Source organism: Zea mays, chromosome 2 (genome assembly GCF_902167145.1).
Source record: "Zea mays cultivar B73 chromosome 2, Zm-B73-REFERENCE-NAM-5.0, whole genome shotgun sequence".
In the NCBI taxonomy this organism is placed as follows: domain Eukaryota; kingdom Viridiplantae; phylum Streptophyta; class Magnoliopsida; order Poales; family Poaceae; genus Zea; species Zea mays.
The window spans coordinates 140,317,077-140,337,908 of record NC_050097.1 but is presented as its reverse complement, the minus strand read 5'-3'; the positions used below and the strand labels follow the sequence as shown (position 1 = coordinate 140,337,908).

At 46.0% G+C, this 20,832-nt stretch overlaps 1 protein-coding gene across 5 annotated transcripts; it reads left to right on the top strand.

Annotated features, from left to right (window-relative positions):
- The first annotated feature begins 6,905 nt into the window (after nucleotides 1-6,905).
- Nucleotides 6,906-12,062, top strand: LOC100273537 (uncharacterized). 5 transcript variants are annotated; one of them, XM_035964630.1, is made up of 17 exons: nucleotides 6,906-7,119; nucleotides 7,288-7,397; nucleotides 7,534-7,594; nucleotides 7,738-7,922; nucleotides 8,004-8,133; nucleotides 9,375-9,452; nucleotides 9,591-9,851; nucleotides 9,950-10,025; nucleotides 10,134-10,205; nucleotides 10,344-10,386; nucleotides 10,507-10,578; nucleotides 10,659-10,739; nucleotides 10,837-10,943; nucleotides 11,032-11,124; nucleotides 11,228-11,296; nucleotides 11,389-11,453; nucleotides 11,552-12,060. In XM_035964630.1, exons 1-17 carry the CDS (start codon nucleotides 7,020-7,022, stop codon nucleotides 11,773-11,775), a joined length of 1,827 nt encoding a protein of 608 aa, XP_035820523.1. In that variant the 5' UTR covers nucleotides 6,906-7,019; the 3' UTR covers nucleotides 11,776-12,060. The 5 variants fall into 5 exon arrangements, with proteins under 5 accessions (XP_035820523.1, XP_035820522.1, XP_035820521.1 ...); XM_035964629.1 differs by having other exon boundaries at nucleotides 10,504-10,578; XM_035964628.1 differs by having other exon boundaries at nucleotides 6,926-7,119; nucleotides 7,735-7,922; nucleotides 10,504-10,578; nucleotides 11,552-12,062.
- The last annotated feature ends 8,770 nt before the right edge of the window (nucleotides 12,063-20,832 follow it).

The window sequence follows — 20,832 nt, the reverse complement described above, 5'->3', positions numbered from 1 at the left end:
ACATGTGTGATGCTTGCTGTTTAATGTTGCATGACCAGTTTTACGTAAGCAGCTAGTTTAGTAAAGTAAACCATGTTTTCTGTGAATGTGTTATATATAAAAGATGTAGATAACTTCTTCATCTTACTAGTATAAAAATATCATGGTCATAGGTCTAGTAGTTTGAGAGTTATGAATTTTCCAAGTCCAGTTTCAGAATCTGTCCAAATTCTGTACATGTTTCGAAAATTGGATTGTTTGATTAAGTAAAACTGAGAATCAGCTCTTAGTAATTATAGGAGAATTGTAGTACTTTTCCTAAGCTTTCCAACAAATTTTGGATCACCCTTTTTGGTGGTCTAGAAGTCAGGTTATGGCTGTTTAAAATGTGATGTTTGAAGTTGTCAAAATCTGGACAGCAATGCTTGTTTGTATTAACTGACTTCGATACACATTGAATCGCCTTGAGATGATTATAAATGAATTGTAGACAATTCTACTAGCTTTCTAAGAAGTCTAGGATCACCTGATTTGGATTTCTGAAACTTCAGTTATGAATTTTTGAAATGAAGAACCGAATTCTGTCCAAATCTGGACAGAATTAAAGTTTAGCACTGTTTGACCATTCAAACTGTCGAATCATGTTGTGATGATAATATAAGAGTTATAGAGGACTTTCTAAGCTTTGTAGAAAGTCTTAGTTTACTATTTTTGGATGCATATTTTGTAAGTTATGAGCAAAACTGTTGACTGCTGTACTGCTGTCCAAAATCTTCATGTGTTAATCATAAATTGATTGTTTGGAGTCATTCTTGTTTGGCTAGGTTGGATTAGTCAATTTTTTATTCTTAATTGATGAAGTGATGGCTTGTTTTAGTAATTGTCATATTTAATATTTGTTGATTGAGTAAATGTCATAGATGGAGATTTACTTATGGTTCATTAGTGGTTTGTCATATTGATTCTATCAAGTCATGTCGTTTAAGTGTTCTCCATTACTAATAGAAAGTTAGTAAGGGATAGTATTGTGGATTTGTATATCTCTAGGCCTTCTCATACTGGTACTTGAGTTTTTGTTTGGAGAGTAAGGTATCCAGGTAGTAATGATCGTGCAACTTAATTAACTAGTAATTCATTGATTACAATACGTGTGACTTGGGATTAGCTTTGTCTATGTCCCTATGCTTACGTAGTGCAAATAAATGCTTGATCAAATGCCTTGTTGTCTAAAAATGATGTATTGCTTTCTTGATATCTGGTTAGGTCCATTTGACTAGAAGGTCATGAGTGATATAGAATTAAATGTATCTAGTAGTTACCCTCAAGGGTTGTAATGTTTGTTTTAAGTGTTATCCTCTTTAGTATAGATTATATATATTGTGTTTTTTTTGCCCATGCTCATGTGCATTATGCATATCATTTAGGTACATTAAGGGATCATGTAATATGGAGGACCAGAGCTGAGTCGACCACAATATGGTGTTAAGCGTGGGCTTCTTCGCAAGGGATACTTATGAATAAACTTGAAGATTTGCGTGATCGGATCAAGCGTCAGGATGTGAGATGATTGCCAAGTGAACGTCATCTAACAACACTAACGTAGTGTTATCCCAGGCAAGCCCCGGTGCATTTGCCACCTCCTTGTTGTTTTAAAACTTTTATCACTTATATGCTGCATTAGGTGATAGGAGTTGAGTGATGAAACAATTGATGCATTGCCATTCCTTGGAATTTGATTACTATTCCTTGATACCTATTTTATAAAGAGAACTAATGAGGCTTAGCCCTGCTTAGAAACTAAAAGTTGTTTCTTTTAAAAAGAATGTTGTGCAACACTGGATATGGGTTTTATGAAAAAGGAACTTGCAATAATGAAGGCATCACTCGCGATGATGAATTCATTATTCGAGTATTGTACCTCTGTCAGGTACATGGTTTGGGTGTTAAATAATAAGATGAGACCAGACGTTGAGCAGGAAAGGTCGCCCGTCTGTGTCGATTAAGGACCGTTCCGATTGTTGGCCTGCTGATCTAGGACCCTTTAACTGGCCACATGCCTCATCATGGGTAAGCTTAGCCTCGGCTGGACCAATACCAGAAAGGCCGGCCCGCAATGGGAGTGGAGAGATGGCGAGAGTATCGTGTATCCACCTGGCAAGAGGCTGGATGGTGGGGTACTGAGCTCTCGGTTGGCGGGGACCCGTTCTGGTCTTGAGAAACCCGGTGGCGAGTTGACATATGCAAGGGTTAAGTGCTACATATGTCGTGTGGTTGGAGATCCCCAGCTGGGTATTAATCGATTCGGATCGCCGAACTTCTCGGATATGAAGACTGGATCTTCGACCCTCATCGTAGATAACAAGTGAAACTAAAGCTGCTAAAATGAAGCTAGTGTAGGACAAGTGAATGCTCTAGATTAGGCAAATCTAGATTCAGGAAAAGTACTTAATCTGTGAAGTAAAACTTTGGCATAAGGATCCACTACTAGTAAGCTTTTCTGCAAAAACGAGTCTTTGAAACTTGATGAGCTTTACCTTGATTCCCAACAAACCAGCATACCCTTGAGAGTCTTTTCTTTAGTCGGGTAAGTCTTGCTGAGTAATTGCGTACTCAGGGTTTTATTCCCTGTTGTTTTTCAGGTTGTAATTTTGTTCTGTTGTGGATGGTGCTAAGTGCCGGTAGGCTCGGCCTTCTTCTATAAGTATATCCCGTCTTTAGTTTCTCTATTGAGGATTGTCACTTAAGCTAGCATGTATTTTAAAACTTATAAATATTTTATACATTTTAAATTGTAATTCTTTTTAATCATTTTCTTTTGTAATCACTCCGATAATTGTATAATGTAAACTTATTGTAACATGTAATCATTTTGCAATAAAGAATTTATTTCCGCTGCAAATGTTGGTGTGTGATTTGTGTTTACTTAATCTTGCGATCTTGGCGGTAAGTCGTTTATCCGGGGTCCTCGGGGCACTCGGACAGATCCTGTTAAGTTGTTTGGTGCACATGCATAGTCGTCTGAGGTCTTTGAGACAAGGACAGGTGCATGTGGGCCTGATAACTTGGGAGGTTCTGCGACACTTCTTCTTGCCTTTCTTTTCATCACATGCAAAAGCATATGGCCTTAAAGAAGTTGGCTCCTCTTGACCCATCTTTTGCGACATTTCAAATGATGCAATCTTTCCGATCACAATTATCGGGATCATTGTACTCAAGTCCTCCATGTTGTGAAGAATAGTGATGATGCTCCCATATCTTTGTTCTGGCAGTAGGGAGATAATCTTCCTCACAATGTCCGCATCACCTAGCTTATTAATTCCAATAGAATTGAACTCATTGATGATTGGATTCAAATGAGAATACATGGCTCGAACAAGCTCATTATCTTTCATAGCAAAAGAATTGTAATCATTTAAGACTAGGCAATGTTTTTGCTCACGGACATTGGATGTGCCGTCATAGAGATCATGCAATTTTAGCCAAATCTCATTAGCAATTTTTAATGTAAAACTTGATTGAAAATTTCCATGCTAAGAGATTCATACAAGCAAATTTTTGCTCTAGCATTCAAATGAATTTCTTTTTCTTCACTTGTGGTGAGTTTCTCGGGATTCTTAGGTGGTTTCATCCCATCACGAGTGACTCTCCAAACACCCAGATCAACGACTTCTAGGTAACAAGCCATTCTAGCACTATAATATGGGAAGTTAGTGCTATTGAAGTGTGGTGGCCTATGGGTATTCATCCCCTTCTTCTAAAAGTGTTGGCTCGATTAGCGGTGAAGTTAAAACGTTTCAAATGAGCCAAACCGGCTTTGATACCACTTGTAGGAAACGGTGATGCCTAAGAGGGGGAGGGTGAATTAGAACATCTAAAAACTATCTCTAAACTAGACCACAATAAAATCCCTAGAGCAAAACCTATACAAATAAACAATCTATAATGTCCAGACTAGGTTTTGTCTAAGTGTTGCTATCTCTACCGCCAAGCCTAAGTTTCAATCCTAAATAATCTAACTAGAAAGGCGAGATTGAAACTTAAATACTTAATATAAATGTGGAAGGTAAAGAGCAAGGTAGACATGCAAACTCTCATGGATGACGCCAGTATTTTTACCAAGGTATCCGGAACCACGCAAGTTCCGACCATGCGAGGCCAAGCACCTCAGTCGAGTAACTCCATAGAGAGCCACAAGCCTTCTCCACGCACAAGTGGTGCTTCGCTTCCATCTCTCTCGGATGCTCCCCGCCGTCTCCACTATCGAGCTTCCCGCCGAAACGCCGCGGGCCTTGTTCCCTCTGGTACATGGTGGCGGCCGTGACACAAACTCAGTTGTCACGGTCTCGCAAGACTCTCGCCCCACTTGGTAACTTGCACAAAATCCGAGGGGTTGTGTGACTTTTCTAAACTCACTCAACTAACTAGGATTCACCTAGAGCAAGCGCATAAGCGGTCTAACTAACATAAGCACTTTGCAAATCACCTACGCTAATCATCGAGTGATTCTATTAAGCACTTGGGTGTATGAGCACTTGGAAATGTCTACAATATGTCTTGGTATGTTGTTTGGGCTCCCACACATTCAAATGATAGGTTGGGTGAAGTATATATAGGCCCCAACTCAAATATAGCCGTTGGAGAAAAGTAACCGCTCTCTGTGGCACACCGGACAGTCTGTTGGTAGGCACCATATAGTCTGGTGCCATGTCCGGTGCGCCACTAGTCGTTAGATCTAGCAGGTGACCGTTGGCGCTGTCAGCCATACACCGGACAGTCCGGTGGCTCTCCTCCACAACCAGGAACTAGCCGTTGGGCTACTGTTCCCTGGTGCACCGGACAGTTTGATGGTGTGGCACCCGACAGTCTCGTGCTCTCAGCCGGACGGTCCGCTAGTGGCAACACTTTTCTTTATATCTTGGACTTTGCTTGATACTTGTTGATCTTCACTTATGGTCTTCATAATGCCTTCTTTTGAGGTATTGCTTCCTCAATGCCTTAGTCCAATTCACTTTAGCATCGTGTGAACTACAAACATGAACACTAGCAAACACATTAGTCCATAGATTATGTTGATCATCAAACACCAAAATCATTTAGACAAATGGGCCAGGGTCCATTTTCCTTACAAAGGGCCAAGAATCTCTTTGCTTACTTGCTGAATTATCATAGCACAATGCAATTCTTAGAAATTTAGGCAGCTTGTATAATCAGTGGTGTTTCCACAAAGGTATAGACAAATAGAAGCTCCAGAGTCTGGTTATCAATGAGTCATGAGATGTTTCAATCGTCTAAGATATTTTTATAAGATGTTTAGAATGAAACCTGATGTTTTTAAGGCACTTCATGATTTATTGGTCTCTTCTTATGGTTTGAAATTGACTCATATTATTACATCAACTGAGTCACTAGCAATGTTTCTATTGATTGTTGGAGGGCCACAATCTTTTTCCCAAGCAGAAAACTGTTTTGTACAGTCCACATGGACGATTCACATGAAGTTCAAGGAAGTATTGAAGTGTTTGCTTCAGTTAGGAAAAGAAAACGTGAAACCAAAGGATCCAACATTTAGCTATGAACATGAGAAGTTGAAAGAAGATCGTTTCTGGCCTTATTTCAAAGGTGCCATTGGAGCAATAGATGGATCACATACTAAGTTAGTTGTGCCAGCTGATACCAGCTGATAAGGTGATTAACTATACTTGTCATCATGGATATACATCGCAAAATGTACTTGCGATATGTGACTTTGACATGAGGTTTACATTTGTGGTTGTTGGATGGGCGGGTCCAGCACATGACACATGGATCCTTAATCATGCATTGGCAAACTTTGCTTCTTTTCATGTCCCTCCTAAAGGTAATTTTATAATACTATCTTGTGAACTATAATTATTTATATTTTACAATAGTAATTTGATTTCATTTTTCAAATAAGTACTACCTTGTAGACTTCGGATATCCAAATCGAACGAGATACCTTGAACCTTTCAAAAGGACTACGTACCAAATACCAGAATTTCGTCATCGTCGTGGACGTCCACCACAAGGGAAGCATGAGTTATTCAACTTCTTGCACTCCTCCCTCTGCAATGTCATTGAGCGTGCATTTGGGGTCCTCAAGCAAAAATGGCGCATACTGAAAGAATGTCGAGTTTCTTAGTTGAACGGTAGAAAGAGATCATTATAGCTTGTTTTGCATTACATAATTTTATTCACGACAGTGAGTTGCGTGATAAGGAGTTTGAGATATGTGACGCAGATGATGAGTACATGCCTAGAGCATCAAATGTTGGGGATCAATCTCAAAATGGTGGTCACGAGGTAGAGGGAGATAATGAAGATACTATGAACACCATTCGTGATAGGATAGCTAGTTCGCTAGCTAATGCACGGAGATATAAGCTAGTTATCTTATCTAGATGACAAGTCTTCTTAGATAAACAATGCACTTATTTATATATGTATTTTTTTTAAATTTTATATGTGGAGATCACATCATTGTGATTATTATGCATACAAACAACATATCAAGCCTTAGGGGTATTATAGATAATTTATATTCAATCCATAATTTTTCACAACAAGTTCAACCAAACAGCTTTTAGCTTTTTCATGGCTGTAACTCACATCAAATTTTCCACAGTTAACAGGTCATAGTGGCTTTTTCACGGTTCCCAACAAAACGCATCCTAAGGGCTGATTTGGTGACCAGGGATCCCAAAGGGATCCATGGGGGAGAAATCTCCTTGCAATTCATTTTTGAATAACAAGAGAATTACTCTCATGAATCATCTCGAGATCCTTGACCACCAAATCAGCTCTAAAGTTTCTACTAACCCAAGCACATCCGTTACACTGCTGCCCCGCCAAAATTGCAGGCAGGCAGGCACCAGGCAGCCGCCAGCGTCTCTCTCTGTTTCTGAAACCATCCCTGCAGGTCCCTGCTCCCTGGTTATATTAAGCAGCTCCCAATCTTTGGCATTTGCAGGCACACAACACAACACAGTTCTCCCTTTCCACTCCAGTCCAACCAACCGTCCATGGGTTTCTTCATCCCGCCGCCCAAGGTGTACAAGCCGGCGGCAGAGGTCGACCTCGGGCCGGACAGCGACGAGCACTACATCAGCCCCAACGTGAAAGGTCCCTCGCTCCCTGACCAGACCTCTCCCATCCCAGCTACAGCGGTGCACATGCATGCATGAGAATGATTGATTGTTCAATTGAGTAGATGGTCGGAGGCGATCTCCGTCTCCGCGCGCGCTTGCTTGCTTTCTTCCGCTGCTGATACATGCGTGGACCGTCTTGCAGCGCCCCGCGTGGCCGGGTTCCTGGTGAAGATGCTGGCCTGGGTGCTGGAGACGCCGGTGCTTGGCTGGATCGTGCTCGGCGTCCTCAAGAGGGACAACCTCGTCTACAAGGTGCCTGCTGCTCTGCCCGAATGGATGAAAAACTCTGCTTCGAACCGGCCGCTGCTGCAAATAGTGCAATGCATGTAGCCTGGAACTAATCCAGTACTCGTCAACTCACCGTCCCTCCTCCTCGTCGCCCCCGCAGCTCGTCTCGGACGCTGAGATCCCGGAGCCGCCGCTATTCACGGCCACCCACACATGGCAAGGTTGTTCCTTGATTCCCGCATTGATGAGCAGCTGGAAAATTAAAGGAAGGAGGGGGTGTTTTAGAAGCTGAAAATTCGATTGACTGAATAATTAATGTATGATGAAAGCCATCCGTCTGCTTGACAACCGATGGATGCAGCAGCGATCCAGGAGCAGAGCGTGCGCGTGACGGAGTCGAGGCTGTCGCCGGCGGAGCGCGTGCAGGAGGCCGTCGCCTGCGTCCCAGCTGCTGCCCAGGCCCAGTTGGAGCCGGCGGCGGGGTTCAGGCGCTGGACGGTGCGGGACTTCCACAGGGCGTACAGATCAGGACAGGCTACCCCTACCATGGTAAGCATAAGCAAACGACCCGGCCGGCACTCGGTGGTGGTAGAATGAAACGTTATGCCGACATGCACTGCACGCATGCAGGTGGCGCGGCGATTCCTGGCAGCCGTGGAGGAATGTTCAGGGCCGGACCTGAACATGGGCTTCTTCATCAGCTGCGACCCTGCGGACGTGCTGCGGCAGGCCGAGGACTCCACCCGCAGATACCAGCAAGGTGCGTGGTATATGCGTATAGCAGTAGCAGCGGCGGCGAAGGCGGCGTAGCAGGTAGACGAATTGATCTTGCCGCCGTTCCTCCTGCGCGCTCATTGTATTCCGCCGCGCAGTTGATCTTTCTCTGAACTGCAGAACAGCTAGGCAGAACCGGCCGTTAATGGATCACGGCCGTAAAAGCACCAACAAGTGACAGTGGTATAACTATATAGCACCATATACATGCGTACTCACTACTCAGCAAAGCTCAGCAGTCACTAGTCAGCTTCAACTCTGCTTCTAGAAGATGTCAGGCTGTCACCGTAAGGGTTCAGCTCTGCTACTGGATAGTATTGGATAGTATGCTGCGGTCAAGCACTAGATATAGCTAAGAAAACTTCTTTATATAATACAATATATCTAAGCCTTGTATTTTATCTACTAGACTTCTCAAAACACGACTCGTTTATGTGGATTATATAAGTAAAACTATATCTAGATTTAGACAACCGTGCTAAAGATGTTACTTCACCAAAATATATCTCTTATATCTTTTTACACTTATTTTTTAATAATTTTTTTAAGATATAAATCATTTATGTGTGATGTAGAGGCCCCTGAGTAGAAACCCAGCACTACTTTTACCGCACCACCAGAGTGGCCCCTGCCTGGTACAAGCGCCAACAGGCCCATGAGGCATGCTCCAGTGTTGCGTAGCAGCTCAGAACAGTGGCGGCAGCTGCTTTAGGCCTCGGTTACGTCTAGATTAAAGAGGATTGACAGACATTAAATCCTTTCTATCTAATTTTGACTATATAGCCAGTTCGGTCCAGACGACGAACGAAGCGTTTTGAGAGGAACGGAGGAGCCGTCTGCACTGAATGTCCTTGGACGGAAAAACCGGTGCTGAATTAATCGCTAGCCTGCGCAAGATTTGATCGCGCAGTACGCGTACGTGGATGTCTGCATGATTGATGTCCGGTCCATCCCTCATCGCTGGATGGAGTGGGCATTCATCCATTGCTGCATCAGCATGTGGCTGGCCCTGGCCGTAGTGACGAAGGACTCCGGTCCAGTAGGAATTACCTGCCCTGCTGACCTGTAGGAATTCAAGGAGGGGGACAGGGCCACGTACAGCCCCCACAGCAGAGAGATCGCATCGCCTCCTTCGTTCCCGCGCCGTCACTGTATCGTTCGTATGCAGGTTTTAATTATTGCGATTTATTTATTGGATGCAACGGCTCGATCTGCTAATAACTGCAGGGGCGCCGCTGTCCGCCATGGACGGAGTACTGGTCGCCGTCAAGGACGAGCTCGATTGCCTGCCGTACCCGACCAGCGGTAAGCTAGCTATAGAGTGGTAGAGTCAATAGACATAACATGCGTTGCCTCCAGCAACAACGATTAATTTACAGCTCAGCTGGCGATAGACATGCCTCACCTTTTACCGCCGCTGCGATGACGTACGGCCGCATGCAGGCGGCACGCGGTGGCTGGGGTCGGCGCGGCGGTGCGCGGCGGACGCGGCGTGCGTGGCGCAGCTGCGCGCGTGCGGCGCCGTGATGGCCGGCAAGGCCAACATGCACGAGCTGGGCGCGGGCACCAGCGGCATCAACCCGCACCACGGCGCCACGCGCAACCCCTACAACGTGGGCAGGGTGTCGGGCGGCTCCTCGGGCGGGTCCGCCGCCGCCGTCTGCGCCGGGCTCTGCCCCGTCGCCCTCGGCGCCGACGGAGGCGGTAAGAGGAGCTCGTCTTCTCCTTCTCTCACTACATACTGACGCTGTGAGGCAAACACTGACGACGCTGGCCGGCGTGCCGTTAATTTAATTTCTCAGGGTCCGTGCGCATGCCGGCGGCGCTCTGCGGCGTCGTCGGGTTCAAGCCCACTGCCGGCCGCCTCTCCAACTCCGGGTGCGCGAGTAATTAACCTTCCTAGAAAGAAAGAAAGAAAAAAAAAACACAGAGCACAAACAGTCCGTCCTTGTGATGCTGATGGCCATACGCACACGCTTGTTTCAGGCTTCTTCCTCTGAACTGGACCGTCGGCATGCCGGGGATCCTAGCAGCGACGGTCGAGGACACGCTGATCGCGTCGGTGCCGGGCAGCTAGCTTCTTGTTTCTCCCATAAACCAAATCTTTCGATTCACATGTCTGCTTTGTTTTCACCCATGAGGTAATGAAAACACCACGCAAATGTTGTCTGCTTTCTTTTCCGTGCTTCCTTTCAGGTATGCGGCGATTGCTGATCAGTCAAAACCAAGCCCTTTGCAGGTGACAGAGAGCAGGATCCCCATTTCATTTCATTTTCTGCGTCCGGTCCATACATTTCAGCGACTACTCAGTGTTGTCTGACTTGTTGACCAACCAACCATCTCCTGTGCTGTGCAGCAGCCTGAACTGAACCTGCCCATGCTGACACGCACGAGGTCCATGCCCAGCATCAGGCTCGCCAAATACGCAAAGGTCGGTCGGGTTCGGGTGTCTGAACTTGTTGTGAAGCTGATGCATCCATCGACACTGCGCTGACATTTGCGACAAAGCAGTGGTTCGACGACAGCTCGGAGGACATCAGGAGCCTCTGCGGGAAGGCGCTGCAGATGCTGCGCACGCACTACGGCTGGGAGGTAAGTGCCGTACGTCCCGGTCCCACCATCTGAACAAACACTACATGGCTGCAGTTCTTCTACAAACTCTTCTCTTGTTCTGGCTGCCAAAAAAAAGAGCGTGGACGTCACCGTCCCTGAGATCGAAGAGATGCGGCTGGCGCACTACGTGACCATGGGCTCGGAGTGCACTGCCTCCCTCGCCGCCAAGTACCTGGACAGCATGTAAGCAAGCAGCTCAGTTGTTGGCGCCGCATGCAGCAGACTAACCAACCGAGAGCTGCTGGCTGAAACTGAGCTTCGTATGAGGCAGGGACAGGTCCGAGGTCGGGTGGGACGTGCGGATCGCGCTCAGCGCCTACGGGTCCTTCAGCAGCCGAGACTACCTCAGCGCGCAGCGTCTCCGGTAGGCCAGTCGCCAGCCGCCACATCTACATACATGCGGACACATCGAATGCATGGACAACGTAACGCCATTGTTAATTGTTCTGCGAAAACGACGCCTGTAGATGCCGGCAGATGTACTTCCACGAGAAGATCTTCGAGACTGCCGACGCCATCGTCACGCCGATGACAGGGTACGACGCGTGCTGCGACTGCTGTGCCTTCCACCATATATAGCATGATGACATGGCTGCTGCTGCTGCTGCTTCACTTGCTGTGTACGTAGGGTGACGGCGTACGCGCTGCAGGACGACGCGCTGAGCACGGGGGAGCTGGACTACATCAACGGAGGTATGTACGTGTACGGCGGGAGCTGCATACAGTGCCTATGTATATACATACGCAGCTGATCTATCTCTGACTGGGAGCTGATGACTTCACTCTTGCAGCTGCGCTGGTGAGGTACTCGATCGCGGGCAACTTCCTGGGGCTGCCAGCGATCACCGTGCCCGTCGGGTATGACAGGGGAGGGCTCCCCGTGGGGCTCCAGTTCATCGGCCGCCCGTGGTCGGAGGCCACGCTGCTGCACCTCGCCTACGCCATGCAGGAGGCGTGCGGGAAGAAGGTGCTCCGGAAGCCCAAGGTGCACTACGACCTCCTCACCAAAGAGTAGCTCCAGCGAGCATCGATCCGGCAGATTGCTCTCTATGAGGCGCGCGGTTGCTGATTGCATGCACCTCTAGTGTGATTGATTGTTTGTTTGATTGATTGAGCTTGTGATGAGAGAGTGGGGGAAGTTGAATGGAATGCCGTCAATGTCGGACAACTCTCAACTAGGAGAAGAAAAAAAAACATGGTTGCCAGCACCATGCATGTGCACCACCATTCGTTTTTTAATGTCGTCCTCATTGAAACATTATGTAAGTATTGTGTATACGTGTGCTTTAGATTCGTTTTTCACTGCCCACCGGAAAATGAACCCACAGCGACAGTGATACGTGTGCTTTAGATTCGTAGGAATCGCAATATTCACAGTTACTTCTGTTAGGATTTATGGGCTTGACCCAGTTAAGAAATTCTAATAAATCCCAGGAAAATCTTAAAAGCCCATACAAGTGGATAGCTAGGGAATTGGTGGAACCAATAGCACCATATTGCTAGTTCTAGTGGAGTAGAGCTAGCTTAAATATGGAAGCCACACTCACTCACCAAGTCATGGATGAAAGGAGAGAGTATGGAGAGCCACACACGCGCGCTCGCTCGCCTGGCCGGGCCGAAGGATGCGGGCGCACGACATGCGCGCGTGAATGGTCGGCCCCTCGCCTTGCGGGGGCGCGGCGCGAGATTTTTGTGGGCGGATAAGATCCGGGGGTCGCGGACCGGCCCTATATAAGGAGCCCGGCAGCCAGCATCCAAATCATCCCAGTTTCGCTTTCGCCTCTCTGCACCGGGAGAGGGCGAATAAGGTTTTTGGGAAGCGTCTTCACGCGACTGCTCGTGATCTTCTGACCTCGTCGACTCTGTTGATTTCGCTACTTCGACATCGTCGACCCCGCTGATTCCGGCGCGCACCATCTATCAGTAAGTCTAATCAGTACACATCATCTGATTTGGCTTTTTATTTCAGTTCTTCTGATTTGGTCATGATTTATATTCGGAATTTAAGTTGGAATTTGTCTAATTATTCAACAATCCAAAAACCTTATTGTAGACAATTTCCTAGTTTTTCTATGGCTGCTTTTGCCGACGCGCTGAAGCCAGAAAAGTTTAATGGTATGCACTTTAAGAGATGTCAAGTCAAGGCCACGCTCTGACTTACTGCTATAAATGTCTTCCATGTTAGTAAAGGCAGACCTGAGGGTCCACTGACTCCTGAACAGGAGAAAGAGTACGACCATGCCAATACTATCTTTACGGGAGCCGTTCTTAGCGCCCTTGTTGACCGTCTGGTTGATGCGAATATTCAGTACACAGACGGAAAAGAGTTGTGGGATGCACTTACTACTAAGTATGGTGCATCAGATGCTGGCAGTGACCTGTATATCATGGATAGCTTTCATGATTATAAGATGGTTGATAATCGCTCTATTGTAGAGCAAGCTCATGAAATACAGTGTATAGCCAAGGAGCTCGACCACCTTAAGATAGTCCTTCCTGACAGGTGTGTATATTATCGCTGTGGTGGGGGCGAAGGAGTTATATTGTGCTTATATGTTGATGATATATTGATATTTGGCACAAACATTGATGTGATCAATGAAGTCAAGTCTTTTCTATCAAAGAGTTTTGATATGAAAGATCTGGGAGAAGCTGATGTGATTCTAAACATCAAGCTGATTAAGGCAGATGGTGGGATTACTCTCTCGCAATCTCACTATGTTGAAAAGGTTTTGAAGCGATTTGGCTTCTCTGAGTGCAAACCTTCTCCAACACCTTATGATCCCAGTGTGACACTGCGAAAGAACAAGAGAATTGGTTTAGACCAGTTGAGATACCCTCAGATTGTCGGTTCACTCATGTATCTTGCTGGTGCAATAAGGCCCGATATCTCGTTTGCTGTGAGCAAATTGAGTAGGTTCATGTCAAACCCCGGGACTGATCATTGGCATGCACTTGAGCGGGTTATGCGCTACCTGCAAGGTACAATGAGTTATGGAATTCACTATTCTGGTCAGCATGCAGTACTTGAAGGATATAGTGATTCGAACTAGATATCTAATGCAGACGAGCTTTATGCCACCAGTGGTTATGTCTTTACTATTGGTGGAGGTGCGGTATCATAGAGGTCATGCAAGCAGACCATTTTGACGAGGTCAACCATGGAAGTCGAGCTAGCTGCACTTGACACAGCAACCGTTGAGGCAGAATGGTTGCGTGAACTCTTGATGGACTTGCCGGTGGTTGAGAAACCAATACCAGCTATCCTTATGAACTGTGACAATCAGACAGTGATTGCTAAAGTGACGAGTTCTAAGGATAATGGAAAGTCATCAAGACATGTCAAAAGACGTTTGAAGTCTGTCAGAAAGTTGAGAAACTCCGGAGTTATAAGTGTGACTTATATTTCAACAGATAAAAATCTGGCAGATCCTTTTACCAAGGGACTACCACGTAATGTGATAGAAATCGCATCGAGAGAGATGGGTATGAGACCCGAATAAAGTTGCCATGGTGGAAACCCAGTCTATGTGATCGGAGATCCCGTGAATTAGGTCCTGGGAAGAACAAGCCATTGGTGAACTGAGGAGAGTAACCTTTGACCCTCTCTAAGTAAAGATGCAATACTCTCAAATGCTGTAAGGCATGTTGGCTTTGTGCCTTAATGTGTTCTGTTGGCTTGTATTAGCGAAGATGTTGTCTTGCAGAACATTCTTTGAAAGAACACACCTATATGAGTTAGACTGTCTAACGTCACAGTCTATGAGATTTGGGTGATCTCTAGTAAACTCATGAAGAGACCTTGGAGTACGACGTATATGCTCCACCCGAGAAGGGGACTACTGGTAGCCAAGTACTGGTCATGACTTCAAGTGAAACCCATTCACGCAAAACTTGCAATTCAAGGCATAGTCCATTGTCCAAGTTGTGGGTTGGTGTAGCTTGGATTTCTAGGCGGAAGTTCAACTTAACAGTCTCTGCTGAAAAACTAGTATATTAAACAGTAGTGAATAGTGGCGAAAACTGCAGATGGGCATTTGAGATCTGGTGGGGGATTGTTAGGATTTATGGGCTTGGCCCAGTTAAGAAATTCTAATAAATCCCAGGAAAATCTCAAAAGCCCATACAAGTGGATGGCTAGGGAATTGGTGGAACCAATAGCACCATATTGCTAGTTCTAGTGGAGTAGAGCTAGCTTAAATATGGAAGCCACACTCACTCACCAAGTCATGGATGAGAGGAGAGAGTGTGGAGAGCCACACACGCGCGCGCGCTCGCTCGCCTCGCCTGGCCTGGGCGAAGGACGCGGGCGCACGACATGCGTGTGAATGGTCCGCCGAAATCCGGCCCCTCGCCTTGCGGGGGCTCGACTACCTTTTGCCGTTTGATTTTTTGGTTTCTTGGCTGTTACATTTATCCTAACCGATCACTATAAAATCTCAATTGATCGCGAGATTTTTGTGGGCGGATAAGATCGGGGGTCGCGGACTCGGCCCTATATAAGGAGCCCGGCAGCCATCCTCCAAATCATCCCAGTTTCTCTTTCGCCTCTCTTCATAGCTGAGCCGCCATTTAGTTCCCTTCGTCCCGACCGCAGAGGTGCATCTGCGATCAGGAGAGCAGGTCTCCGGAACCCTTCGTCTTCTAGATCCTGCACCGGGAGAGGGCGAATAAGGTTTTTGGGAAGCGTCTTCACGCAACTGCTCGTGATCTTCTGACCTCGTCGACTCTGTTGATTTCGCTACTTCGACATCATCGACCCTGCTGATTCCGGCGCGCGCCATCTATCAGTAAGTCTAATCAGTACGCATCATCTGATTTGGCTTTTTATTTCAGTTCTTCTGATTTGGTCATGATTTATATTCGGAATTTAAGTTGGAATTTGTCTAATTATTCAACACCTTCCTCGTACGCACATACAAACTAGACTCCATCACAATGTGAGCTGACACTATTCTTTTAACAACACGTTTTCAATCTTATATTGTGTATTTGATACTTAAAACAATCTTAAATGAAACGGTTGTCAATTGCAAAGTTATAGAGTAAATTCCAGTCGGGTGGCGGCCCGCCTAATCCTAAGAACCGGAGTAGCCTGACCAGGCATGCCTTGTGTTGCAATTGCTGCCATGGCGTGTACGTGATATGTTGATGTATGTAGGGGGCCAAGCATGCTAATGTGCTTGGATGTTAATGCGATGGGAGTGCGTGTGCTGCCAAGACTAACAGTTGTTCAGGATGGTGTCGTCCTCGCGCATGGCGCCAAGACACAACCGCCTGGCATGGTGTCAGAAGATGCATTGTGCAAGCCCTGTGAGCGGTACTGTCGTGCAACTGCCTGCCTCGGTAACATGCGGAGCGGTCACTCGCGCATACACCGTCTGATAAAAAGTCTGCACATGCCCTATGTGCGGCGGAGCGTGCCTCGATCGCTTGCATTGAATGCGGGTGGCGAGCTTGCTTCTAGTCCAAGGCTTCTCCACCACTCGCCTACGTGCCATATGGCGGCACCGAACCTCTCTGTGAACCAAGAGTGAGAACCAAGGACACACACTGGCCTGGACACTTGGGTCCCACCCGTCGAGGGTTTAGATGCCAAGCGGAGAGGACCGAGACGCTTGTGTTGGGATCCGGACTGCATGCGTGGTGGTCCGAGACCCACCCATTGGGATCTAGACCCGTTGGTATAGTTCCTGAGCTTTTCCCCTTCCGGGACGCATGGCAGCTCCGGACCTACTCCTGAGTCGGGGGCAGTTCTCGAGGCCAACAATCCTATTAGATGGGTCTGGTCCCATGGGTCCGGATGCTCAGTTCCTTGGTGTGCGGTTAGGGCTAACCACGCGGGTCTCTATCTTGACACATTAGAAGTGGGTACCCCAGTTACGTGGTATCGACAAGTACAGCAACTATGATGTTGATTTATCTCCATTTGATTTATTTAATCATATCAATTATGTCATGAGAATTTATATGTAAACCATCTCAAATTAAAATGATGTCAACTACAAAGTTTTAAATCACTTTAAGCTCAACACTTTTGATGTAAACTTCACCATCATTCGATATCATACACAACAGGAAAATCACAAATCTCCGCCGATCGTCTTATGTCTGATGGCTTTCTTAGTGGCCGCCGAACGTAATGTTATGTCCGACGGCCATAGGCGACCGCCGGACATAAGGGCCAATGTCTGACGGCTTGTCTGACAACCGTCAGACATAACCTTATGTTCGACGGCCACCAAATAAGTCGTCGGACATAAGTGATATTATTCCTGTCGGGCAGAGCTGCGTCGTTTCATTTCACTGCCTCTCTCATCACGACGCTGCCGCCCAAAGCCCCCACCACCCACCGCCCCACGCCACCGGAGCCCCTGTCGGTGCCTCCCCGTGCCCGCCTGCCCTGCCCCAGACACCGACGCCCACCCTCTACACCGGCGCCCTACACGGCGGTGCTCTGCCGCGGGATGGCAATGGGTACCCAAAACCCGAAACCCGATGGGCAAAAACCCTATTAGGGCACGGGTATGGCGGATTTTGATACCCATGGGTATTTTATTGGGTCATTTGCTATGCCCATCGGGTACGGTGGGCGTGGGTATGTTCTATGTTGCCCCATACCCGCTACCCGATGGGGAACCCGCTAATATATGACACGTGGGTCCGAATTTATATGTCTCATATAAAATGAATTTGCTCTCGCTATTTGCTAACCCTAAGACCCTAACGCCGTAACGCGGCCACCAGAGGTCCAGGGCACCACGCCGTCCACGCACCAGGCTAATATACTGCTTTGTAGAAGCTTTTACTCTGAGCAACAAGACTGGAATTGGAAGAGAAGGATGCCCTTAAGCTCCAACAGGTTAGAAGTCTTATATATTCAAATATTAAGTATTGTGTATTGAACAATTAGATTTGAAGGCATGATTTTGTCCACAGTTTTGTAGAATCAATGCTATGTTTGTGTGATTTGAAGGCATGATATTGCCATTTAATGTTGAATATTGTTGAACATGTGATAAAATTATGTTGGGTTCGATACATTTGTTATGCTGGTACTTATTTTTGCGATTCAAATGATCATGTCTATCGTAATGTTAATGGGTATGGGTACCCGATGGGTACCCGCTACCCATGGTGGGTATGGGTATGGCGTAATTTTGTACCCATGATGGGTAGTGGGTATGGGTATGGGTCAATTTTTTCCTAGTGGGTATGGGTATGGCTTCGTGTGCCCACTGGGTACCTTACCCACTGCCATCCCTAGTGTCGCCCCACCCTCCACGCTGGCGCCTGCCCCCGTCGGTGCCCACCACGACCCCGCCGGTGTCAACCCCACCTTCACCACCTTGCCGGCGTCCTACCCACGTCGTCCGACGCCTTTTAAGTGAGTATTTTTTTTGCTTGTACTATAATTTTGTAGATGCATATAAATTGTTTGCTTGTAGTTATTTTTAGTATTAAATGATTTATTTGTTAAATATTGTTTAGTTTGTTATGTCCAACAGTCGGAGTTTGTTTATGTAATTAAATTAGCTTGTTTTAATTCATTTAGTGGTGTCTAGATAATTTAAAGTTTTAATTTCCGAGGGTAATTATTATGCACTCGGAAATAAGGTCATTTTCTATATAATATTATACTGGTGTGGTTTATTAGTTTAACTACGTAGTAAATTATGATGGTTCTAGTATTCGTAGTGTATGTAGGGGCGTGATTTACTGAAATAATGTCGTTAACGTCTCAAATCTAGTATGGAGGATGATCGTCAATGGATGTATGAAGGTTGGAAGAAAAGAGGTGCTCTATCAAGTGAGTGGGTTGCCAAGACTGACGTGTTTCTCGACCATGCTTTTGCTCGGTCAGAGACTGGAACCAATGTTAGGTGCCCTTGTAGCAAGTGTCGGATCATTTATTTCCTTAACAGGAGGACTATGTCGATAGATCTTTGTAAGAACGGTTATATGCCAGGCTATGAGGTGTGGGTGCACCACAGTGAGTATCCACCTCCTCGTATTGTATCAGAAGTTTAGTCACATGAAGAGGGGGACTCGATAGGATGGAAGAGATGTTTGATTATGTACACCATGAGCTTCTACCCGTCGATTCTGAGAACCCCCGTCAACCCTCCGATTATGAGGATCCTTCTACGCCTAAGGTTCAGAAGTTCTTCAAGCTCCTTAAAGCTACCGAAGAGTCGTTGCACGAGCACACGAAAGTGACCGCCTTTATGTTCGTGACTCGACTTATGGCTATTAAGTCCAAGTTTCCATTCTCAAACAACTTCTATAAGTTTGCATTCAGTGATGTACTTTCAAAGAATCACAAGATGCTAAAGGACATGTACCAGTCCAAGAAGTTGCTCTCTGGTCTGGGTATGGACTACAAAAAAATCGATGTCTGTGACAATAACCGTATGCTTTTCTAGAACGAGACCACGAGTGAGAAGAAGTGTACAATATGTGGTGAGCGTAGATTCATAGAGGTTGAAAACGACGATGGTTTGATCATGACGACCGAGGTAGCATGTAAGCAGCTTCATTACATGCCTCTTATACCTCGCTTGAAACGTTTGTTCATCTCCAAGAATACAGCACGACACATAGGTGGCACAAAGAAGGCGTACGTGAGAATCTAGATGTCATGGCGTACCCAGCTGATACAGATGCATGGAAGGCACTAGATGCCTTTGATTCCAGCTTTGTTGATGAAGTGCGGAATGTCCGCTTTGGTTTGGCAATAGATGGTTTCTCGCCTTTTAATCTAACTGCACCGTCCTACTCATGCTGGCTTGTCTTTGCTGTTCCATACAACCTTCCGCCAGCTCTTTGCATGAAATATCAATTTATTTTCTTGTGTCTTGTAATACCTGGTCCGGATCATCTTAGAACAAAGATCGATGTGATGATGAGACCCCTGATTGAAGAATTGAAAATTTTGTGGGAAGGAGTCGAGGCGTACGATTGTTACAAGAAACATAAGTTCAACCTGAGAGCTGTGTTTTTATGGTCGATTCACAATTTTATGGCTTATGGTATCTTTGCTGGATGGAGTTGCCATGGGATTCTAACATGTCCGATATGCGTTGAAGACACTTTATGCTTCCAACTGAAGTTTGGTGGAAAGATATGTTACTTCGATTGCCATAGATGTTTTTTGCCTGAGGATCACCCGTTCAGGTTCGATAGTAACACTTTTAGAAAGGACACGATTGTGATGAGGGGACCACCCAAGCATCGTAGTGGTCCAGAGATTCTCACGAGATTTAATGATTTGAAACTAAATGAACATGAAAATCATTTTGAAGGTTTTGTAACCGAGCATAATTGGACTCACAAATGTGGTCTATGGGAACTCCCTTATGTGAAAGCCTTGATTCTAATGCATAACATTAATGTGATACACTAGGAACGAAATATGGGTGAAAGCGTTCTCAGCACTTGCTTGAATATCACTGACAAAACAAAGGACAAACCTAAAGCAAGAAAGGACTTGGGCTTAATTTGTAGTCGACCAAATCTGGAGCTAGGAGAGAGCGAGAAGAAGCCACGTGCTCCTTTCAGTCTTAAACCTAAAAGGAAGAAACAATTGATGAAATGGTTGAAAAACTTAAAGTTCCCAGATGGTTACGCCGCGGGCTTTAGAAGGTCTATGAATTTGAAGATGGGCAAGTTTTCTGGGTTGAAGAGTAATGACTACCACATAATAATGGAAAGACTTCTTCCTATTATGTTCCATGGTTTTGTAAAAAATGATGTGTGGAAAGCGTTGTCGGAGCTAAGCTACTTTTATAGACATCTTTGTGCTAAAGAAATAAAGAAAGAGATGATGGAGAAGCTTGAGCAACAAATACCGGTTTTGGTAAGCAAACTTGAAAAAATATTTCTTCCGGGTTTCTTCAATCCTACGCAACATCTACTTGTTCACCTACCATACAAAGCTAAGGTAGGTGGTCTTGTCCAGTATAGATGGATGTATCACTGTTGGGGCGAAGGCGTAACATCCCCCCTCGGTCGAGAGGCTCGTGCCAGATGATTCAAGACTGAAGACCACGAAGGCCTGAAGATTGAGCCA